The 26,063-nt window shown below is 43.7% G+C and overlaps 1 protein-coding gene across 2 annotated transcripts in view; it reads left to right on the top strand.

Annotated features, from left to right (window-relative positions):
- npnta (nephronectin a) overlaps nt 1-26,063 on the top strand; it is a 97,995-nt gene that overhangs the window by 15,944 nt on the left and 55,988 nt on the right. The window contains exons 3-5 of one of the 2 annotated variants that reach the window (XM_080721587.1): nt 5,924-5,974; nt 12,837-12,929; nt 25,146-25,265. In XM_080721587.1, the coding sequence (XP_080577713.1) occupies nt 5,924-5,974; nt 12,837-12,929; nt 25,146-25,265 (264 nt within the window). The remainder of the gene's footprint in view (nt 1-5,923; nt 5,975-12,836; nt 12,930-25,145; nt 25,266-26,063) is intronic. The other variant, XM_080721588.1, reaches the window with a different exon arrangement.

Genomic DNA, 26,063 nt, shown 5'->3' with positions numbered 1-26,063 from the left:
CTTTTTTTTAAGGCTTTGGCGGTTGAGTTGTGTGCTATGGATGGCCCAGTGTATACAGGTGTCCATTCTAACCAAAACACCAGGTGGTTTCATTATTCAGCCCGTCATCAAACAAGAGAGGGAAGGCAGCGGGTAGCCATGATTGGAACCCCCTGCAGACTGTTGTCTGCATTACTGCTTTAATGTAGACTGCAGTGAGGAATGGTTGGAAAGAGGGGAAATGACATGGGATCTACACTGCAAAATCAATTGAAGTCTGAGAGTATAAAAATGGGCCCGTAATGGTCCTTTTTTTACTCTCAGAGTTGATGAGATATTGATGTGAAAGTGCTACTCAGGATTTTACAGTGTATGTGTGGTACGTGCTCAAACTGGCAAAGTCACCAGGCCGCGTGTGCCACTGTTCTGGTGCTGTATATCACACAGGCAGTTTGTCATCTTAGACAAGTCTTGTTTAAAAAAATCAATGCACTTGCGTGGTGATGATGAACATTTTGTGGAGGGACTAACAGTACGTGAAGCTTTCAAATTGCATTAAATATAGTCACTTTCAATGAAGTCCTTTTGGTGCTTATACTGTAGGTGCTTTTAAATGGACCTTCCAGTGTTGATCAAACATCAGTGTGTGCACATGTTCCCCCTTTGTTTTGTTCTGGAGTCCCACACATTCCATGCTGGTTCTGCACGTTCTAGAATGGGGAGATAGCTTTGAACTCCAAACAACCCCACTGTCCAAAGTACTGTACTTTTTTACTCAAGAAGCTGCACCTCTTTCAAGAAGTTTCCGCAATTTCAAATCGCTGACTGACTTATTTAGGGTTTCCCTTAATGCCACCGAATGCCCTGTGAGTGTTCATTCAACTTAAAAGACCCCCAAGGGTTCATGTTTACACTTTCGGTTGAACTGAAACCCAGGGTTTTGCAGTGTGCCGCTCAAATGCACTCAATAGAGCCTAAATCTGTATTCCATCAGGCTGCTGAGGCACTGATTTAAACCTCAGAGTCAAGTAGTTTGAGGGGAGAAAGCAAAGTGGGGAGTGTGTGTGTGTGTGTGTGTGTGTGTGTGTGTGTGTGTGTGTGTGTGTGTGTGTGTGTGTGTGTGTGTGTGTGTGTGTGTGTGTGTGTGTGTGTGTGTGTGCGCGTGTGTGCGTGCGTGTGTGTGTTAGCGTGCATGCATGCTTATGTGTGTTTGTGTATCGAATGTGTATGTGCGTGCGTGAGTGTGCGTATGCGTGTGTCCGCGTGAGTGTGTGTCAGTCATCATGGATTTCAGATTGGTATGGCAGTGAGATTGGAGATTAGATTGGAGCTATCATGTTGAGGCTGCTCCAGCTCTGGGTTGGGTGACTGCTCCCAAAGAATGAGCAGCTTCATGGAACGGCCTTGATTCTTTTAAAGCTTCTAGACCTGGGAAAGCCAGAAACGGTGTGTGGTGTGAGGGGGTTGCTGAGAGGTGCTGAAGTAGAGGAGCATGATTGTGTGCGTGCGTGTGTGTGTGTGTGCGCGTGTGTGCGTGCGTGTGTGCGTGCGTGCAGACAGTTAATATAGCGTCAACATCACGCGTTGCGCTCAAAACTATTTGAAATGGGAATCCTCAGCCAAATGCATATTCATTTGGAGGTCCTTGACAGTTTGAGAGCCACTGACGTATAGGGAAACATTTGGAGTGGTCTCTTCTTGTGTCTTTGTGTGGGAGAGACACCGAGAGAGCTTGGGAAGAAGAAAAACATTTGAAACAGTCTGTGTGGAAGTCAGAGACGTGCGGGGAGGAGGATGTAAGGATTGAGAAAGGGAACACATGATTGCGGAGGAGAACTGCCTGGCTCTTTAGCAGCGAGCGGGAGACAAGTGAACAAGGAAGATAAACAATGAAAAGAGACAGAGACCTCCAGAGCGGTGTGTGAATTGATGGAAAACTAAGCTCCATTTATACAATGGTGACACACCATACGGCGGGCTAAATCATACTTGAAGCTACTTACTCTAAGCAGCTGCCATCACAATCATTCCTTCTGCCAAGCGCCATGAAAAATGTTTGTTTATACCACGTGTCGATTTAACCTCTGAGAGTGTAAAAACCTGTACCTGTTTCTTAGGATTTTGAAGTGCAGTGAGGACACGAGGGGATGTACAGTAATCCTTTAAGGCCTAGCATATCTGTCAGCTATTTGCATCCTATTCTCTCTTTCTCCCTGTCTTCTCCTATTGCTCTTTTTGCATTCTCAAGCTCTTTATCTCTCTTTCTCTCTCTGCTACATTGGCTCCCTCATCAAACCACTGCTCTTTTCCTCTCACACTCCTTCTCCTCCTCTGACACTCTCTCACTCTTCTCCCCATTGTGCTCACAGCCTCTCTCGCTTTCTTTGTGTCGCTCTCGCTTCTGTTTCTATCCCGCTAACTCTATCTCACTCTCTCACTATTTACTCTTTGTTTCTTTCTAAGGAGCAGAGTGAGTATATGTTGCAATCTACAATTATGCTTGGGATCCCATTATGGATGTCAAATGATAAAATGACTGTGGAGTTAATATCCTGACAGACAGCCTCCATTTGAAACATTGTCCTCTAAATTAAATAGGAACACAAAAGGAAATACCGCACATTTCATATGCAGTGCCAGTTTTCTATAACATGGTTCAAAGGGAGCAATTTCCATTTTCATACAAACAGCTTCTATGTCTTTTTCAATTTGCCGATCACTGCCAGTAAATTCCTGGACAATACAGTTTGAATTAATATACTGTGCTCAGCAGGAACAATAATGGTCTACATTGGGGCTGTTTTAAACATATTCTGCACGGACCAAAAAACATATTAATTATGTAAAACCTGCACGTATGACCTCGGGTAATTTTGCATTTCACCAAATAAGAAAGAAAGAAAAATTACACAAAAACATTGTGAGGTTCAGTCCCCTGTATACCTTTTCTCTCTCATTATTTTGACGGACAGTGTCAAAAGCTTTGAGGAAGGTGGTGAGGATGAGACTCTGGTCATAGATCGCTGGCCCTGAACATACCTTATCCTATACATGTACAAGATAAGATGTACGATGAGCAATTAATGAGCCTGGAGACAATACTAAAAGGCGGTCAAGCATCAATTATTTCTTCTGAATCATAGTTGTATCATATTTTGTCGTAGATTAGACTAGTTTATAAAAATCAATTTCAGACACAGTCTAATGGACTTTGTCTTGAATTGAGTGCCGTAATGGTACAGTACTAGTACAGTACTAGTTGAGTAAAAGTATAAAAGTATGGATATCAAAATATACTTCAAGTACCAAAAATAAAAGTACTCATTAGTCCCATTTCTCGTTTTCAAAAAACTTTTTTTTTAAATAGCAGATCTACAAGCTTTGTGATGCCGAAGTACAGTATATAAGGACGGAATTAATTTGCAAATATTGTATAGGCAATTAGGCATTCCCAGATATGGGCTTAATATTGATGGGCATCAATATGCCCTAACAGGGTATCATCTGGGAATCAGATGTAGAGGTCAGCTCCAAATTTGGAGATCTAGGTGATGATCCAGTCGTCTCCATGTATGGATATCCAGGGTTTGATGTTGGCCAATATGAACAGGCTGTCTTGGTCATTGAGTCAACAAGTCACAACAGGTCAGTTATAGACTGACATCAGGGATCTCCATATATGATTGCCAGAACAGGCTGTCTTGGTCATTGAGTCAACAATGTGATGTCACACTCACAACAGGTCAGCTATAGGCGTTACCCAGCCTCGGACAGGATCTGCTGGGTTTCATAGTAAACTGCGACCTACGTTCGCAATAATAGCCAAAGTATATTTAAGGCTGAATTGGTTAATTTTGTAATAATAATCTGCAAAGTAATTATAGTAACTAAAGTTTTCAAAAAATTGGAGTGGGGTAAAAGTACAATGTTTGCCTATCTGAGATGTAGTGGAATAGAAGTAAAAGTATCTAAAATTGGAATTACTCCAGTGAAGTAAAAAATACCTTGATGTCGGAAAAGCGGGACAACTCCCGAACGGCCGGTTCATTCCCGGCCGGCCATTAGGAAAAAAATAAAAATAAAATGTCGGCCTTTGTTCCATTTTGGGGGCTGGGCGGCCAACAAAGTAAATCGTCACTGTCGGGCAGAAACCTCGTATCTCCAAGTTTCAAATGTATACATTTTTTCGCAAAGCAAAGCCCTGCTTCATCATACAAGGCCGTTGCACAAAAGTAGTGAAAACAGCAGATCTACAAGCACACAACGCCTCGCGGTGCGAGGCGTTGTGTGCTTGTAGATCGGCTGTTTTCACTAGTTTAAATCATTTGTAAAATGATAAATGCAAAACAAACGGTTTTGGACATACAAGGTTTCCACCCGACAACGACAAAATATAACTCATGTACAGTAATTGGCCCACTGGCTTGTCACTTGTCATGATCTGAAATATCAAATCTTTGAGTAGCAGCAGCGCTATAGAGAGAGATCTCTCTCTATAGCACGCAATGAGGGCCTCTCCAACTCTTTTTCCCGGGCTGAATCGGAGGCCCAGCACGTCCCTGGTCGAAAGTGTACTTATAATTACAGTAGCCTACTTTCCACCACTGATAGAGTGGACAGCTCAACTCCCTTTTGACTTCTTGTCTTCATGGACGTGGACGGTAGCAGCACCAAGGAGAAAACCCATCTGTCAGGATTTAATCCGAGGTCAGGGCGGGTGCATCAGGGTCCAGATGTGAGGGATCGTAATAAACACACCATCACTGGCCACTTGAAGCCAAGACTTAAATTGGTAACAGGAGCTTTAGAATGAGTGATGGACAAAATAAAGTGACCTTAAAGTACCGGTATCTACTTTTACGAATTCATTTTCTTCTGGTGTTCTTTTCTCCTCTGTTCTATTTTCTTTCATGTGCAGTCGTGTGTAAAAGCCCATCTGCTATGTGTGTTTTCATCTATGAATAGTAATAAGTAAGGTTACTACTGAAGATCAGAGGGGATAAGGGAGGGAGTAAATGAACCCATTATTACATCTGGCCTGGAATATCTCACGTTCTATCTTAAATTAACGCGATGCTGATTAGTATTCCGGGACTGAAAGGTGCTCTCACTAATGCGGCGATGATGTAAAGGCAAAAGGAAATCTGTTGCATATTCAAAAGGAAATCAGTTTCAAGTCAAGAAGAAGTGGTGTTAATTATTTTCACACTGAGAGGAGTACCATGGTGAACTCATTGGGATATGGGTGGTGTAAGAGTTTTCATGTTCCCAAACAGTGGGTGGAATTAGAAATGAGCTTCATAAATCTCCACCGTCGCAGCGTTCTAGTAGCAAGGGCGCACAAAACTCCTTATTTAAAGATGTAAACAGTTGAGAAATACTGTATGCATTTAATCTCCATGAAACAAGAAAGTGTCCCTGGAGAGACTGTGGATGAACAATTACTCATTTGCCATCACATGCGCAAGGCTGGTTTCCACAATCTATAATTGTGCGACATTTTTTAAATGTCATTTTATTTGGAATACCTCCTGTAGTTGAACATAACGCGAGAAACAATTTTGTTCTCCAAATAAACAACCCTAAAAGTTATAATTGAGAGACATATCACAAGGTCTAGTCAAATTACAAGGACGATCACTTCTGAAGCTACTATGGTGCAGCCCTAATAGTCAGCCACGATGTGAACAATGCTAACTCAACTGCATACACAGTGGGGAGGGATATAGCCACGAGTAACGTTATTATTCAGTGTTGTGCTCCATGGAATGTGTGACTCCAGATTCATGGTGTTTCTGCTTTGTCAAAGTGTACAGGCATCGCCTGCTCCCCTAACTCACATAATGGATTGTTTCTTTCCCCTCAAAGACTAAAACAGAATTCACCTGCAACCTCTCTGTCTTTTGTTTGGCTATTTGTTTTTGTTGTTGTTGTTTTTTTGCAGCTCTCTACGCCTTAACGCACAGGGTAGTCGGGATAAGGTGCCAGCCCCAAGGTTAGCTCAACAACATGTTTTCTTGAAATAATCTTGCTAGACATTTATCTCTTTGCGGGTGTGTGGCTGATGGTGATCAGGTTGGGGGTGGGGGAGTGGATTTAATATTTATAGACTCCCACACACACACACACACACACTCCTGTGCCCTCCTCAACCCCACACGCCTCTCTAACAAAACCCCTAACATACCCTTCACACGCTCTCACATCCAAACCCAGCAGTGGTCATGTCCTTCATTTTGATTTGGCAGCGGCTGTTTTTCCATCGGCAGTCATGTGCTTGCATCAGAGCCCTCCTGCATCTCTCTGACTTCACTGGGGGTATCAATAAAACACTTAAGATTTGAGATGTTCAAGAATATCCCATTCAACAAGAGTGCATAGTGGAGTGTACTGTAGCACTAGATGGGTTGTGAACTGGTGATGCAATTCTCATCTAGTGTTGGGGAAAGGTTTATGATTTCCTCTCCCCTAGAAAAGCAAGAAGCTGTTGATGTATTTTTAAAAGGTCAGCACTTCATGTCTAGAGTTTAGATCAACAGAAAGTGTGTTGTTAAATGCTGCTAAGCAATATACTGTCCATTTGTAGCAAAAGTAGTTTTGGCAGGATTGGAGAGGATTGAAGTCATTTTTCTCAGTTTCACTGCTCAGGTACTGCTTTCTGGTATGGTACAGTAAGACAAATTCATCATCCCTCCCAAGAAATACTCCATAACAGTAAAATGACTCACACAATATTTCACAAGATAAATGTTTAACACCAAACATGAAATAGTATGTGTCACAATTTAATGAAAACTTCCATAAATCATAATTATTTACTTTGGGGATATTTACCGTTGCTGCTTCTGTTATCTTTAATTTATACTTTTATACGTTTTTGTTGCTCTACAATAAAAAAAATAAAAATAAAAAAAATAAAAACGTTTGAAAGACCCTTATTTTCAAAGTCAACTAAGCTGGAAAGAAATAGTTAAACACAATACAACAATTACATAATACAATAAATTATCATACACATTACAGTACATGAATGACTGTGTACAGTACCTAAACAAAAATGCCAGGGCAGCCAAAACAGGAGACAAGAAATAGGAATAACAGCTTAGCGGAGGCGGTAGAATGATGAGAGAGAAGTGACCCTGTCATCCTCCCGATGGATCTCAAATAGATCCAATCTGACATGAGTCTGCCATATCTGTGTCTTTACATGGCAGACGGGCTGTCTTCCAGTGGCCTGTTGAATGCCAAATGTTAACCAGTGCAAAAAGACGGACCAACATTAACAGCAAACAACATTGAAAGAGGAGTCACTGTGTGCCCTGCCAGCATTCTGGTCATGTGAAAATGACACAGAGATTGCCAAAAAATGTCATAAATGGGGTTTGACTTGTTGAAACCGGGAAAGCATTCTGTGTCGTTTTTTAGATTTTTGCGTTGGCTATTCAAAAATAGCAGATGTACAAGCTCACAGCGCGGCACAAAGTGACGCGCTGTGAGCTTGTACATCTGCTATTTTTGAACATTTTAGAAGAATCTTGAAAGTGTGAGAACTACTGATTCAGAAGGCATGCGTAGAATCTGCCTCAGGTCTTAATGGGTTAAGTGGTTAAGTGCCGCTTTCATCAAATGCCAGAATTAGATCGTCTAGCACCAGGCATGGGCCATAAAATGCTAATATTACGCATCTAAGCAACTTGGCTGTCTTCCTGCGCGTCTTACGGTTGCAGCGGCAGATGCAATGATGAACGCGCCGACCCCGCGGACCGCGAGATAAGATCGGGGTCGTCGTTCTTCTTTATGTCGCTACTACTACAGTGAATATACACTGGAAGAAAAATGTCAGAACTAGATAATAGAGAGACAAGAAATAGGTAGAAACAAGAGTGTAGAAAGAACATTTTCAGTGACGGAACCCAAATAGACACCATCTAACATGTGCCAGCGCTATGATGACAATCCATAGATGGCAGAGCCCTTTTGGACGTTATCAAATGATAGCTGACGTAAACCAGGGTGAAAGTGTGTCACAAGGATTCCTCTACCGACGGTATTCATGGAACGAGTGCCATGTTTGGCCTTCGAGCTGGGATGGCCATTTTTAGGTCCTCTGTGTCTTTTGATGTAGCTAACGAACGCAAGCTATTTCCCTCATCACTCTGCCAGACCACAGACTTAAAAATACACCACCCCTCCTGTCCCCAGTGAAGCCAAGCTGGGAGGTGACCTGCTTACAGTATCACGCTTATCAAAAGTCCAATCCTGTTTTAGAGGTAATAAATAACACCCCACTCTTCCCATTGGGCTCACCAGGTCCCATCACTGACAACCTTTTTTATTTCAAAGACCCCCTGATATGCATCAGGCCACAGACCCACATAAATTAGCTATCTCTGGGACCCCAATCTACACGGTAAAATCCTCAGTGTTCATTTAACTGTGAGAGTGTGCAAATGGAACCAAAAGGACCCATAAGGGCCCATTTGGTTCCATTTGTACACTCTCTGAGTTACAGATCCGTAAGGGTCCACTGATATCTCTGGTGGTCTCCAGACCCGATATTGAGGGCCAGTAGTGCTTTGGTGGACGCTCTTAGGTGCCCTCCACACTAGACGCGGTCACCGCCTCCTAGCAATTCATTTTCAATGAGAGGCGGGCGGCTTTTTCGGCCGCGCAGCTAAGTTTTGGGGCGGCGAGGCGAGCGGGCGCGTTCCCGTGAAATCCCCCGCGAGCGTGCTCGTTTGTGCATGCGTACGCGGGCGGTGAGAGATGGATTGTGTTCATCTTCGTGAAATACTGCGCAGCGTTTACTCACTGAGCGAGCGTGTTTGTGTCTCACCGCGGTGCGTCCACCGCTGATCCTAGCGGCAGCCCCGACGGCAACCGCGCCTAGTGTGGAGGGCACCTTATTCAGTGAGCAAGAAGGGGTTCCATGGATAACCCTAATCCAAGGATACTTCAACAAGCCACATGGGCTGTGGTGTGGATTGAACCAGTGACCTTTCAATGACAGGACACTCTCACAAACCACAGGGCCCCCGCCATGCAACTCGATCGCATGCACTGACCTAATAAACCTAGAGGCTTGGGAAATTTCACAGGTCTTTTAAACGCAGCTTCATTTCCGCCTACAAATTAGACCGTTTGATGTTTTCACTCAGAGGTGTAATCATGAACTTTGACTGCTCCGCACGTTAGAGGCCTGGCTCGGAGCCCAGGGCCTCCGCAGAGTGAGCTAACGCTGCCTTCTCTCTATTAGATTACACCAATTTAATAAAGTGGAATGAGTCTGGGGATGTTATCGTCTCCCTTTTAAAGCATTCGTTCTAATGCCTGCATACCTTTTGAACTCAATATGAACAATGTTAAGGGGCTGCAACCTGAGGAGTGGTGCGCGGGGCTCAGCCAGAGCACAATGATGGAGTCTACAGCGGTGCGATTAGATTACACACAAGTCCTTATGAATGGGCATTTCTGAGAGCGGAGGTCAGCTTATAGAACAGCCGTTTTGCTTCATATCCTGTTTAAGATAATAGTCTGCCAAATCAGTGTGCCGTTTGATATTCAACCCATTCCCACTCCGACTCCATTTAGAATTGTCTTTGGCTGCGTGATTTTTACGTTAAAGCAATTTATGCAAACCGCCGAAAAATGCTGCATTAGTTTTCGTTTGCAAGCTGTCAGAGACACAATGGAGAAAATATTATTTATTATAATATATTATAACCCTTGTGAAGGCCACACTTACAGTTTATAGACTCAGTGTCCTTAATGAGAGGTCTATCTACTGATAGTCCGTCTTTCTGACCGTCTGACCGTCTGTCTGTCTGTCTGTCTGTCTGTCTGTCTGTCTGTCTGTCTGTCTCTCTTTCTCTTTTTCTCTTTTTCTCTTTCTCTCTCTCTCGCACACACGCATGCATGCATGCACACACGCACATACACACACACACACACGCGCACACACACACACACACACCAGTCAAACTCGCTGTGCTTTCCTGTGACGCTCTCCCACGCGCTACATGTTCAGTTATGATGACCAGAAAATAGGCCACTACATTCTCACACACAAAGACACCCCCACACATGCACACTAAATTTAAAATGTTCAATCCCCCACTGCCCACACACCCCCATTATACCACCAGATATCATTTATTATGTTTTGTGTAATACAAAATCTCGCACACACATGCACGCGCACAGTGTCGCAAGCACGCACAGTGTCTCTCTCGCACACACGCACCCACGCACGCACGCACACACACACACACACACACACACACACACACACACACACACACACACACACACACACACACACGCACGCACGCACGCACACACACAGGCTCTCTCAACAAAGGGATAATTAAGTCCTCTGATTGCTCTGTATTATGACAGAATTAATGAAGCTTTTAATGTAAATTAGCGCCACTTCGCTGGAGCAGCATGTATCAGACATGCTTAGCACTGAGATGCAGTGTGCACAGGCAGATAAGCAGGGCAAGCCTCCAGCTCACTGAACACTTAAGATACCCCAAGCACGCACGCACGTGTGTCCTATCATATCAAACATCATACACACACACACACACACACACACACACACACACACACACACACACACACACACACACACACACACACACACACACACACACACACACATGCTGTGCTCATGTACTTGTACGCACACCGTCACCATATATGCATATACTCTCATTTTCTCACACATGCACGCACATTGCCCACTCTCTCTCCCTCTCCCACCCTCTCGTTCTTCTCTCTCTCTCTCTCACACACACACACACACACACACACACACACACACACACACACACACACACACACACACACACACACACACACACACACACACACGCACATGCACACACGCATGTGCACACCCTCAGGCACGCACATGCACACACGCATGTGCACACCCTCAGGCATATTCACTTTGTCTCTTTCTCTTCCTCTGGCTTCCATCTTTTAGTTAGTTCACCTGGGCCCTCTGGGGGTTGTAGAGGTGAATCCGTCGCGCTCCGCCACAGAGACCTGGGTTCGATACCCGCCAGTGGTGCCTGCAGCTTGGCTGGGATCTTCAACAAACACATTTGACAGTGCTGCGAACTCCTACTGGTTGATCAGGGCAGGAGGCTATCTGGGCTTGATAGCATGAACCTTTGTACTCTCCCAGGGAGGCTGGCTGCTGCCAGATGAAAAGAAGTGGCTGGCGACAGGGACCACAGTGCTCATGGGGGGGATAGGCAATGGCAAGGCAGGTTTATTTGTATAGAACATTTGGACAACAAGGTCATTCAATGTGCTTTCCATAAAATATTAAGCAATGGGAGTAGGATTTGAATTCAGTAAAAAGGAAGTCAAAAAATAATTTAAGCACCCATTTCCTTAGTAAGAAATACTTATTCAGAACACAGAGCATTAACAACTGTATAAAATTACATTTGAATACCATCAAAATAAAATTATAATAGCTAAATAATTTGTTAAAATCTCAATAAATGGCAGTGCTTGGATTTAAAAGAACTGAGAGTTGCAGCAGACCTGTAGTTTTCTAAGAGTTTGTTCCAGATAATATGGTGCATAAAGACTAAACACTGTTTCTCCACTTTCTGATTCTAGTGACATAAAGCAGACCTGTACCTGATGAGAGAGGTCTGGGTGGTTCATAATATATATATTTTGTCCCTAAACCATTCAATGCTTTATAAACCAACAGTAGTATTTATATGACTACATTTATGAGAAAATGTATATAATAAAGAGTTGTTCAATTATTTTTTATAGTTATTCTCAATATGTCATGATGCAATGGTTGAGCTTGTAGATCTGCTATTTATTACGTTTTTTGTAATGTTATGCCCCCCCCCCCCCAAAATAAATAAATAAATAAATAAATAAATATATATATATATATATATATATATATATATATATATATATATATATTATATATATATATGTATATATATATATATATATATATATATATATATATATATATATATATGCACTTAATGCAAACACGTCTTTCTCTCACACACATTCACACTCTTTGAACTTTCTCAGATGTGCACACCATGCTGGTTTTATCACACTCATTTGCATACCCACAGCCCACTCTACGGTAGGCATAATCCGCAGGGTAACTCGGAACATATATTTTATAATTAGAACATACAAGCCCTTTTCATGCTTGGATTGTTATCAGCATTGCCGCTATAGGGAGATATTATTTATCCACTTAATCTGTTAGCCGACCCCCACACTGTAATGACATCGTAATGATTTTCTCAAAGTAGTTATATGAAGCTGTGGAAAACTAAAGCCTCCGCTCTGGTTCAAAGTTCTTTGCCAGTTGCACATAAAAAAGGGATTAATATCACCAAGGAAACAAGCTTGCCACTCCGTCAGAAATCCAGGGTTGTTGTATGACAGGAGGTGGTGTTAGTGGTGCTACACACACACACACACACACACACACACACACACACACACACACACACACACACACACACACACACACACATGCGCGTGTGCATTCCTCTTGTCTGTAATAGGATTGGTTATATTATTTAAAAGTAATAACACTGAGAGACACACACACTTTTCTTGTCCTTAATAGGATATGTTATATTAAACATTCGTTTAACATTCTCCAAACTCTGCTTTATTAACACTGCCACTTATAATAACCAAGGAGTTTCGGAGTAGAAAGAAAGGCTAAAGGATTAAGTGCTTTGTCACACTGATCTAGTGTGAGGCCCATGCCAGGACGCCACACTCCTCCCTCTGCTTGTTCCTCTACTCATTCTTTGAACCCTTATCTCCCCCAGCCCTGTGCCAGCCAGGCTGTAAGCTTGGCGACTGTGTGGGACCCAACAAATGCAAGTGCCACCCGGGTTTCACCGGCAAGACCTGCAATCAAGGTAAGCTCTCACCTGGAGCGCTGACAACTTGTAGGCACGCACACGTTGTTATTGCACCGGGGTTTCATGTTGCTGCTTTTACTTGGCTGCACTGTCAAATCCTCAGTGATAATTAACTCTGAGAGTGTAAAGATGGATGCTTGCGGGTACTGTTATTGCACTGGGGGTTTTATGTTGCTTGTCTTACTTGGACACGCTGTGGAAGCACATTGTTAATTTTACAGTGTACTGAAATGAAAACACAGTGAGAGAGAGAGAGAGCATAAAAGTGTATAGTTATTTGTTGGACTAAAGCAATAATCCTCATTTGATGGACAAACATGTTCTCAATTGTTCTTTATAAAGAATGAAACAGTGGGCAGATTAAATGAAACCAAATGTCTCAGTGTCACCATCCATCCTGCCAGTATTCCGTGGGCTATTGTTAATTGTGGAAATTAATTTGCGATACACAATCGCACATGATTCATTCAGTGACTCTCCCATGTGGCAGGGACATCTTTTTACTGTTATTAGTCAAGGTGTTTTATTACTTTGCTCACTCGGTGTACTGAAATGGAAACACCAGAAAAAATGAGCAAGAAAGAGGGGGAGGCATTTAGAATGTATTGTGAACGTACACAATGCGTCAAATATGAACCCCTAATGCCTTCCCCCCAAAACAAACACCTGGCTCCCTGCTGACACGCACATTTCTCACAGGGAAAACAGATTGAGAGAGAATTCCTGCCCCTTAAGCCATGTAGTGGATAATCATTGTTTACTGTGGCCAAGTACACACACACACACACACACACACACACACACACACACACACACACACACACACACACACACACACACACACACACATTGCACAGGAACCAACTTATTAACGGCACTACTTATTCATGGAAGCGGAAGCTCGTCACACAGTATACACACACACTCCTGTGTGTGCACACTTTTGCGGACGTGCATGCATATTAAGGGTGCAACGGTTTACAAAATTCACGGTTCCGTTCGGTTCGATATTTTCGTGTCACGGTTCGATACCTTTTCGATACAAAAAATAAACAGAAATGTCCTTGATTTATAAATGTATTTTTATAACTACGTGTTTTTTTTGTTTCAACTTTGAACAATACGGTGCCCCTAGGGGTCCTTGAGGGGGTTCCAGGGGAATGTGGATGTGGAGTGGTATTGTATTGTATTGTTCGGTACAGGGTCATTCGGTTCGGTACACCCTCGTATTGAACGGTTCGATATCGAATATATTGTTGCACCCATAATGCATGCTGCATTAGGGGTATACACACACACACACACACACACACACACACACACACACACACACACACACACACACGCACACGCACACACTCACACACTCACACACAAGCAATCGTTAGATGGTATTATCACCGGGGGGAGGGGGGGGGCAGAGCTGATTCAGCTCAAATGGAAACGCCTGTGGAGGACCGTTGCTGTTGAGTGATTCACAGGAAGGACCCTCTGCTAAGAAGATAACATCTCAATTACTGACCCACGCTAGCGTGGTCTGACCCAATGCTACCCAACCCTGCTGAAGCCTAGAGGAGGAAAAGTGTGTCTGCGTGCGTGTCCGTGTGTGTGCGTCAGTGTGCATGCTGTGCGTGTATGTATGTGTGTGTGCGGGCGGGCATAGTATAATCCTCAGTGTCAATTTAACTGTGCAAAATGGGTTTATTTGGCTGAGAGGTTCCATTTTGCGACTCTCAGAGCAGCACTGAGGCTCTTACTGCATGTTTTTTTTTATAAACGCTTCAGTCATCGTGGCCAGTTGAAATACCTGATGTATCTACTGACTGTCGGAAAGCGCTGAGGCTCGAACATTTTAGTCGGCGCTGGCTTGACGTTCATCCAAGTGCATGGCTTGAAAATACTTGCGGAATTCACGCCCTGAGACAGGAATAGGGTAGCATGTAATTAAAAACAAGAAGGCGGGGTTGGATGTGAGTGTGTGCTGTTGTGTGTGTGTGTGTGTGTGTGTGTGTGTGTGTGTGTGTGTGTGTGTGTGTGTGTGTGTGTGTGTGGGGGGGGGGGGGGGGGGGGGGGTACTTTAAATCCTTTCCGGAATGTTCCAAATGACTCATCCCTCCATCCTGCATTTTGTAGGCTATAGGTGGCTCCTGTCTGGCCAGTCAGAGTGATGCGCGCCACTCTGTCTTAATGGGCAACAGTAGGTCCTCATATTCATCTTACTACACTGTAAGATCCTGAGTGATAATCTATCCATTTGTAACCAAATGGATTCTTGGCCGATTTGTTTCTTTAAATTAACACTTTTTACTGTGCACGGCAGACTCTGCTGTCTGCGATTTTGACACATCTCGATTCTGGGAAAACATGCACGTGCTTGTGCGTGTGCGAGTGTGCGCGAGTGCAAGCGTGCGTGCCTGCGTGGGTGGGTGGGTGGGTGTGTCCATACTTGACCCAGTCTCCCAACCCAGCGGCTCAGACTCTCTAATGGGATTTGAGTGATGGGCCTGTCCTTTGGGGACCACCACAGTCTGGCGAACATGACCTTGGGGTCATCAATATTCCGAATGCACCGGGGAAACACATTGAATTATTCAGGAGAACATAAATTACATTCGCTCATTTAAAATTCGTCCTCGGCTAATCATCGATTTGCACTTAACCACTGATGCGGCACGTTTACAGGGTGGATCTATCCCGAGGACCCTGATGACCCTCCTAGTTGTACACTGCAAATTCCTGAGTGTGAAAACATTCAGTCAAATTAACAAAACAGTCAGGATTACATCTCTGACTTTGACAACATCGCCATTCAATAATGCATCCTGACGGGTGATGAAACTGATATTGATCCATTATTTAGGTCATGTTTTATTAATATTTATTTTGTTTATTGGGTATACAAATGACTTGACAAAATCAGTGTACAAATGGATCCAAATGGACAGTCCCGTATTTTGCGGATATTATCTGATTATTTGATACAACAACAAAGTAAATCAGTTTTCTTTAAAGTTACATACTTAACCATGTTGAGCACTACAATTGAACTCTACTCTATTCATGGCAAGCAGATGATAACTAACAAAAGATTACTTGCAGGAGCCGATGTCAAATCGATGCTTATAGATTTATAGAGGGGGGAGGGGAGGGGGGGAGAAAGGTGAGCGGAAACCAGCTAATTGCTTGTTGCATTTTACAAATACAGACATACTGACATACTGTACATCTGTTTCTGATCTGCCCAAGCATGCATGCAGAGAGATACCGCACACCCATGCAAAGGCACACGCACGCACACGCGCGCGCGCGCACACACACACACACACATGCACTCTGCAGGCAGAGACCCGGGGCATGTTGAGGGAGGCATCCTCCTCCTCTAAGTAGGAGGTGTGGACAGATGAATGACCCTGAAGACACCTTGATTAACAGCACTGTTAAAACACCTTACAGGAACTGCAAAAGGGGAGAATGAATCACAACAGATACTGTAATACCACACACACACACACACACACACACACACACACACACACACACACACACACACACGCAAGCACACACACGCGCGCGCACACGCACGCACACACACACACACACACACACACACACACACACACACACACACACACACACACTTTCAGAGTTATGAATGGGTAAATTAGCAATGAGGACTTTACTGTGCAAAAGGTGCAAATTGCAGTGCAGCTAATTACTTAAAGGTAGATATTTAATTTTATTCAAATAATAACAAAATGCGTCTATGTTCTAATAGTACTAGTTACTATAGTGTTTGGTCCATATTTGGACTTCAGCCTTATCTCCTGTAAGGAGTGACAAGTTTTCCTCTAATCAGGATAGAGTGGGGCCTTCCTCTAATCATGGTCGAGTGAAATCACTTACCCTACCTTTAAATCCACGGTTATTTAGTATTAAGACTTAAGAGTTCATTTAAACTATATCACTATTCAATGCGCAAAAACATTGGATCTGTCACATTCTAAGTGGACAGGAGAATGTTTTCCAAATCTCTTTATTAACATGAAGGCCGTCTTCTCTCAGCACCTGATCATGGGCTTTTGTCCTCTCCTCAGAAGACAGACTAGATAAATGCTGTCTCAAAGAGACATTATACTGTAGGCATAATCCATTTAATGATTTTGCAACTCTCACCCTCCCACTGATCCAATCATTTTAATAGGATGACTGTTTCGTGCAGGATGTTCACCTGCTGTTAAGGTACTATTAAAAGATCTTTCCAGAGAAGTGATATCTAACAGCTCCAACAGCTGTGAAGAAGACGTGCTGATTCTTGACTTTAACTGCATGAACCCTAGCATCCCTATTCTGGGCATGTCATAAGAGGGGGAGCATTCGGTCAAAATATGTAAGTAGCACATCGTGAGCTTGTATTTTTTTAACAGTTTTCTCTATATGAAATGCAACAAATGATGTAATATCACAGTTCAATAAACACTGCCAGTTGCCAGGTGTAACATCATATTCTATTTTCCCCTCCAGTGCTGTTCTTTCACTGATCTCTCCAAATATCATCTCTAACCCTTATCTAGAGGAAGAGCGAACTCCCAGAGCTATTTTGGGATCATTAGCTCATAACTGTGGAAGGTACTTTGGTTTAAAGTTATACCATGTAACTTTTTTTATAAAACAAATCTTAAAATTGTCCTAACTGTTAAATCGCTAAAGTTTTAGAACCCCCACTCCGTTATTTTCAGCTTCTAAAGCCTTCTCTTTATATGTTTTCTATGAGCCGTGAGGGGGGGAGAATTTCGCGGCAAAATTGCGTCATCACACTACCGGCCAATCACAGCGAGGGTTATACACTGCCGGCCAATCACAGCGCATCTTGGAGTGGGGTCGCTAGGGCGGCCATATTTGTAGTCTCCCGTGTGTTTCTATACTCGGGTGCACGGTAAGCATGGGTGAAGGAGTGTATCTCCGGAATGGCTGAACGCACAGCAACCAGGGACCCCTCAAAAGATAGATCTCGGCGAGGTGGAGGCAGACTCGGGGGTGTGAGAACCGAAAAACGGCCGAAAGACGCGGACGCGACCGAGGTTTGCTATAGAGCTACTGACCACAAGTTGAGCAACTTACACAGTATAGCTTTAACTTTGACAAGCCACCCTCATTTTCCAGCATTATTAGCTAGATTTCAGGATCGCCTTCTCAGACTTTCAATTAAATTAGATTGCTACGGGATGATTGCCTAGAAACCGTCTCTCTATGATACAGTATGCAGTAATGTGTGTGTGAGGTGTCTTCCAATCCTTCGCCCTGTGACACCTGCTACTATCCACATTTAAAACAAATAATTTTTCAAAACATTCAAACAGTCCCCACAAAGGGCTGGCATGGAATGTAGTGCACCAAACCGCAATGTCTGGCCCACTACTTCCCTCAATAGCAAAAACCCTTGAACCATTCAAAGCGTGTGGACACACACACACACACACACACACACACACACACACACACACACACACACACACACACACACACACACACACACACACACACACACACACACACATTTGAAGCTTGCAAAACAGTCCGAGCTGTTGGTATCGTCTTCCAGACGGTTAACAATAGGTGTTGTTAGCAAACTGCCAGAGGAAAGATTGAGGGGAGGATGGATGGAGAGAGGTGAAGGAGGGAGAGAAGGAGAGACACAAGAGAGAGAGGGGGGGGGGGGGGGTTGGAATTCTTTTGGCTGACGCGTTTTGCAGTCAAGCCCCGACGCGGCTGTTGAAAAGAAAACCTCAGTGTTTCTTTGAACTTGCAGATATACGGACACACTGAGAGGAGGATACCTTGGAATTCACACTGATAATGCCATTCCGAGATTCAATTTCACTTTTCACTTGTGCAGAGGGAATGCCAACAGGAGAGAGAGCGAGAGAGCGAGAGAGAGAGAAGAGGGAAAGAGAAGTCCTCTCCCTCGTTCCGTCTTACCCAGCTCATGTCCAATTCCCACAAGTGTAATCCTCTTTGCTGCATAATGTTTTTCTTTTTTTACTTTACTTTTAAGGATTGTGGTTTGGTACAAGCTGTTTTAACCCATTAATGTTGTGTGTTTTTCTTTCATTCTCACTGCATTCTCTCTTGTATGTCTGTCTGTCTGTCTGTCTGTCTGTCTGTCTTTCTGACTCTCTCTCTCTCTCTCTCTCTCTCTCTCTCTCTCTCTCTCTCTCTCTCTCTCTCTCTCTCTCTCTCTCACTCTATCTCTCTCTGTCTCCCATTAAACACTCTACTGCCTCTTTCTCCTGTTTTGTCTCTACTAAATCCTTCACCTCCTAAATTCTCCACCCCCATCCTCAATCCTCTCACTATCACTTATCTTTCCCTGGAGAAGAGGAGCTGGACTATCTGACCCCACCAGTGTGGGACAGTCACCCTCCTATCTTTCTTCCTGTGGACCATCGGCCACCTGGGGTAGCGATGGAGGGTGAGACCCGTCAACCGCAAGGCAAACCTCTCCCCTCTCTCCTCCCTCCGCCCCCTCTCTTCTAGCACCCACCACGTGCATGGTGTTGTACTGAGCAGACCAAGACACACTGAGTGTGAATGTCTTTCTGTTTCCTCTACTATTCACCGTGTAACATTCCTATCTTTGTCTGAGCAAGAGATTCTCAATTGGCTTCGCTGTAAGGATGACAGCGTGGATGGCGAGCATGTCAACATAGTACATGCCATGATGTTCTCGGGTTACGATGCATTGTGTCTTCCTCTCCATCTCTGAAGCACCTTCTGTCTCGACCTCTCGCCAATTTCTCTTCCTAAGCCAGTAAGCACTGACCTCATCTTGATGTCTGCTGCACGTTATTTTTCTTTCATTGCTCCGCCTCATTTCCTTTTGCCTCTGCACCCTGTTCTGTGTGTTCTCATTGTCGGGAATTGCACGTATACCTTCTCATAAGAAAAAAAGAGCATCTTAAAAACAATCACCATGACCACAGAGACACGATTCTCCCGGGTTCTCCTGTCACCGCCAGAACAATACCTGCTATTCTGTTCGTCCTTATCTGCCTCGGAGAGACCAGCACATCCCTGAAAGAGAAGGAAGCAGAGAGAAAGAGAGAGAGTACACCCCCCCACCTTCCCTAATCTCTCTCTCAGTGATAGAGGCGTTTCAGGAACGTAGCATAGCATACCTCAGCGGAGCCCACCCAATAAATCACTCTACTCTGCATCACTTCAGATGAGTCTCAACAGTTCATCTACAGTGAACAGGGGCCTCAAGGGGCCTCAGCCGCACGTATAGCTCCCTATCGCACGTAGTCCCACGGGGGCCCGTGTCAAATTGTCAGGCTGTGGTCATATCTGTGCCTTATCTTTCTTTCCCTCTCTGTCGTTTTACGTATGTCTTCTGTCTCTTAATCTCCCTCACCCCTGCATAAAGGAGGCCTGTGGCTGGGTCTTGTTTGGCATGTGCTCCTCATGTTCGGGGGGCTTTCTCTGTCTGAGAATGCTAAACGTTCTTTCAATAATCCCCCATTTACATTTTCAAGCTTTTTTACCCCCTTTTTTTCAGCAAGGCGAGCGAGTTGAGACCTGTTCTCTCTTCCACAACTAGAGTCTTAATGGACACAGGGTCATCTTGGGTGTCTGAGTTATGGGCTCTATTTTGATTGTCTTAAGTACCAGCTCTTATGCCTTAACTTAAAGGCCTGTCCATACTGTCTCCGACCACCGAACTTTTCGTCAGAAAGGTCCGGTTCAACTACAAAATGACGTCACTCGCATCTTCTCAAAAGCATTACCCCAAATTAGAGTTCGGAAAGCTGCACGTCGGAAAGTCGGAACTCTCAGACGAAAAGTTCGTGGAGCTGTTACTTAAGACAATCAAAATACATACCTATAGTCTCAAGGAGAACATGCACTACTGTGCAAACCATAGAAGGGCGATAGAGAAGAAGAGAGATATTTTGTGTGTGCGTGCGTGCGTGCGTGTGTGTATACTATCTGTGTTTCTTGCTTATGTGAAACACCTTTCCCTTTCCTTCAGCTTAACATCAGCACTTACTGTCCAAAGTTGAAGCTGGATTATTTTTGGCTATAATAACTTTGATTTGTGGATAAGTAGCTTTACAATTAGTGTGTGAAAGTTTGTGACTGCTTTGTAGACATCTAAAAAGCATAATAAAGGGTTCGCTCACGGCCCTAAACTAATTACATTTTATATACCATTCAAAACTTACTGTAATTCTCCCATTTTAATTACTTTTCAACACTAATCCTCTTAGAAATCAAATCAATCTCCCTTTGTGCAATAACAAAGCATGAGTCGACAAAAGAAGTCAATGACTTCCCATTTAAAAGCGACTTAGAGATATAGTTGCAGCATAATTAGATAGTACTTGAAAATGAAACAAAGTCTCTTGATGTATTTAATGCCGGTTGAAGTGGCACTGAATAAATTGCCCCAATGAAGATATTTCCTGACAGTCTCAGTTGTGTGCTTATCATTGAAAGTGGGACTGTGCAGTAATGCAAATGTACTAATATCAGCCTTCAAGGAATATCTGCCTGCCTGGAATGGATTCATTATCTCAGTCATATTGTAATTAGTTATAATTCATAACTATCATGGCCAATATGTGTGTGTGTGTGTGTGTGTGTGTGTGTGTGTGTGTGTGTGTGTGTGTGTGTGTGTGTGTGTGTGTGTGTGTGTGTGTGTGTGTGTGTGTATATACTGTATATATTGTATAATCTGCCACATTTTCTGTGTTCATCGAAAGTTATTTTCTCATTGTCTTTGTGATTAGAATGGGTAAGTCACTAAGTCATGAACAAATTATCACCTCGGGCCTACATTAAGTGATAATTTATCCATCACATACCCAAGCACATCACGTTGACGTAGACTGTGATAGACAAACTTTACGCTGCATATTTTGCACTGCACTGTTTTTCATCTATTTTGTCCCACATCAAACTCATTATGTGAAATTAGCAGCACACAACTCCTATACTGTGCACACAACCAGAAGTGCACTCACATACAGTACACTGTTCCCTCTCCCATTTGGAAAAGAGTAGCTACTATTGGTTCCATATACGGTATAGACACACATGACCATATATGAGCATAGCGGTCGGATCTGTGGCTCTGGACATCTCCATTTATGCCTATTTCAGTATCGGGTTTGTTTATGGTTATGTCTGAGTCGTAGTCATGGTGCCATCCGCCTGTCCGCCCACCTTCATTCCCCCAGGGAGCATGAATGTGCTCAACAAGGTGCATGGCAGTCCACACATTAGATTTAGAGATGTCTTGTGTATTCCAAGCAAGGACGTGCTGGCCATTGGGAAAATCGGGACAACTCCCGAACGGCCGGTTCATTCCCGGCCGGTCCAGGCCGGGAATTAGGAGAAAATTACAAATAAAATGTCAGCCATCGTTCCATTTTGGGGGCTGGGCGGCCAACAAAGTAAATCGTCAATGTCGGGCAGAAACCTCGTATCGCCAAGTTTCAAATGTATACAGTACATTTTTTCGCTAAGCAAAGCCCTGCTTCATCATATGCACAAAAGTAGTGAAAACAGCCGATCTACAAGCACACAATGCCTTGCGGTGCGAGGCGTTGTGTGCTTGTACAGTAGATCGGCTGTTTTCACAAGTTTAAATCATTTTTAAAATGATAAATACAAAACAAACGGTTTTGGACATACAAGGTTTCCACCCGACAACAACGAAATATAACTCATGTACAGTAATTGGCCCACTGGCTTGTCACTTGTCATGATCTGAAATGGCAAATCTTTGAGTAGCAGCAGCACTAGAGAGAGAGATATCTCTCTATATCGCGCAATGCGGGCCTTTCCAACTCTTTTTCCCGGGCTGAATCAGGGGCCTAGCACGTCCCTGATTCCAAGTGGAATTGTTGGACTATGGGTGATGCTAGAGGAAAAGCAAAGAGCATGAACATTTCTCTCCACTACATCAGTCAAGTACTGTATGACAACAATACAGACCTAAAAGAAGAGGAAAAAGAACAATCCAAAAGATACATGTTCCTGGGGTTTCTGACAGGACAAGCCCTTACATACTGACTGCCCATAACAATTTATATCGCTGGACATTGATTTACTGTGAACACAGTAGAACTTGGGAGTCCCCTATAGTCTACCAATCATGCAGCTGTCACGACCTGAGTAGACCAGCCAATGACCACTAAATATGATACTGGAGTGGATTTACTGGGTGTTCGCTGTTCGCCTCTGCTGCTCTTCGTATGTGTCTGTCAACCGCTCTCTCTCTCCCTCTCCCCCTTCCTATGTCTGTCTGTCTGTCTGTCTGTCTGTCTGTCTGTCTGTCTGTCTGTCTGTCTGTCTGTCTGTCTGTCTGTCTGTCTGTCTGCCTGTCTGTCTGCCTGTCTGTCTGTCTGTCTGTCTGGCTGTCCATCCATCCGTCCGTCCGTCCATATCAATCTGTGGCATCTGTGAGACGCATGCAGGAGGCATGCGGCACCCATGGAATGTGTTGTGCACTTGGTCCTGGAGCTAAAGCCAGTGCCGATTACAGTGCAGTAGGCCAAATTGAACACGACCCCCCCTCTCATGTACTGTGAGAGATGAACTCTATTTATGACAGGAAGCTTGGTTATTATATGCCCTAGAAATGCAAGGAGGGGGTAACTCACATACATTCAAGTTATTTATATTGCTTGCTTGCATGACTTTGGCTGTGTCACCATTGTAACTTGAAGAGTGCAGGTTAAATGAGAGTGTAAAAAGGATAAAGGGTGTTGCACGCCAGTGTCCTGCACTGGAGATACAGTAACAGATCTACATGCTCACAACAAGCCAAGCTGTGACACCTTGAGAGCTTGTAGATCAGCTATTTTAGGTGTGCTTCACTGGCGCTCAGTTAACTACATGTACATGTAATGCACCTGCAAGGGTGCATTACATCCAGGGGTGTCACACGGGGGGAAAAGTGGGACTAGGGCCCAAGGTGGAGGGGCCTGGAATTATTTTATACTTTAGCTATTGAAAAATTGCAGATCACAGTGCAGCACCGAGTGCCGCGCTGCGAGGGGGCTTTATTATCCCACTCTTGGGAAAAAAGGTGTCATTTCAGAACTTCATTAATCATCCCATTCTCTTGTTCCAATCCGCTGAACAAAAATAAAGTATTACCTAAAAGGGTTAAATTAATTTGCATTTTGACCATCACCAATTGGCCCCCATATTTCATTTTGGTGAAGATGACAGCCCTTTATGTAAAACTCTCATGCAAAGATAATGTGTACAAAAATACTTATATCTACAACAGTTGCTGTTCATCAAAATGTATTTAATGTAAAATCTCAGTATTTTGCCAAACTATTTCCCAAATTCATTGTACATTCCTTACATTTTTAGAAAAAAATATTTTGAATGGCTAAAGTGTCTAGTATATACTGTATCTACAATATATTTGCAAAAATATTATATCATAATAGGCCTACATAATGTTGTTTACTGTATAGGCTTGCTATGAGGTGGTTGTATCTCAGAATGCATATAAAGATAACAATCAGACATCCCCATACCTTAAGCCTCACAGGCTTTAGGTGTGCACCAGCGGTTGACAGGTGCAACGTTCCGGGTACATTCTCTTCTCCCACAAGCCCACACGGCTCGCTACTCAAACAGGATCGTTTTCTCATAACATTTTCACAGACTAGCTAGTGGGTGTACTGTCTCTGTGTTTATGACCATATAAAAAAAAGAAAGAAGGCTGGAATTAGACATGTCAGAGTGGGGAGCTGGCTGGCGGTGTTGCCACTTGCCAAGACGACAGTTGCATCGTTGTTGGAATGAAGGCGTGAGGATTGTAGAGTCACTGAGGATAATAGCATCTTTTGTGGCGTGTAAGGTAATTGTGGGCAGAGTAGTGGCAGATAACACGGCGAGTCTGTGTACTCATCACAGAGGATGCGCGTGGACTTGTCACAACACAGGAACATCTTCCTTCCTTCCGCAGGCCGACAGGCCCTACAGTAAACACACACACAATATGGACACACACATAAATGGGGTGTGATAATGTAACATAATTGCCCCCTTATGAACTCTACCCTTTGACTCATTCCTGCTCTGTCTGGCAGCTCTGTCTCCGTCCTTCTCCATCTCCTCTACTTCTGCCCCCCCCATCCCCCTCGTCCCTGTCCTTCTGTTTACGTTGTCTTTCTCTGTCTACAGACCTGAACGAGTGCGGTTTGAAGCCGAGGCCTTGTAAGCATAGGTGTATGAACACATACGGCAGTTACAAGTGCTACTGCCTCAACGGATACATGCTGATGCCTGATGGAACGTGTGGAAGTGAGTTTATGCCATTATACGTCGTCACTGTCGGGCAGAAACCTCGTATCTCCAAGTTTCAAATGTTAACTTTTTTTCGTAAAGTAAAGCCCTGCTTCATCATGCAAGACTGTCGCATAAGACTAGTGAAAATAGCAGATCTACAAGCACACAACACCTCGCTTCGCGTTGTGTGCTTGTAGATTGGCTATTTTCACTATTTGAAATCGTTTTTTAAAATGATAAATACAAAACGAACGGTTTTGGACATACAAGGTTTCCACTCGACAACGACGATATATTCGTGTCCCTGTTTATCTATGTGAACTGTATGTTCCTGTTTTTTGTCTCTACTCCTGTGTGCGCGCGCGCGTGTGTGTGTGCATGCGTACGTGCGTGCGTGTGTGCGTGTATGTCTCTCTCTGTCTGTCAATGACAGCCTGTCTGTTTTGTAGCCGTGTGGTGGTGCAGGTTGAGAGCATACACCGCTCCAGGTGGTTCGACAAGAACAAGGCGTGGTCAGGATTTAACGTTCTTTACTTGAAATTATCATAGAAATACAGGGGTGTGTGGTTAATCTGAAACAGCATAAACAGAAAACATACAACCATCAAACACAGGATTGTAGATCGGCTATATATACAACTTGGTTAAATAACACAAAAGTATTATTCTCATAATCCACAAATAACAAATACAAAAACCACAACCTGCCAAAGTAAAATAGAATACAGTCAACTTCAAATGGAACTAACACACAAACAAACAGGAACAGCAGCCTACTTACAATCTGCAAGACGCACACAGGTCTGTATGAAA

This window comes from Nannobrachium achirus (genome assembly GCF_963921795.1).
Source record: "Nannobrachium achirus genome assembly, chromosome: 3".
NCBI classification, from domain to species: Eukaryota; Metazoa; Chordata; class Actinopteri; order Myctophiformes; family Myctophidae; genus Nannobrachium; species Nannobrachium achirus.
Note: the sequence above shows the minus strand (reverse complement) of the source record. Positions and strands in the feature narration are given on the sequence as shown.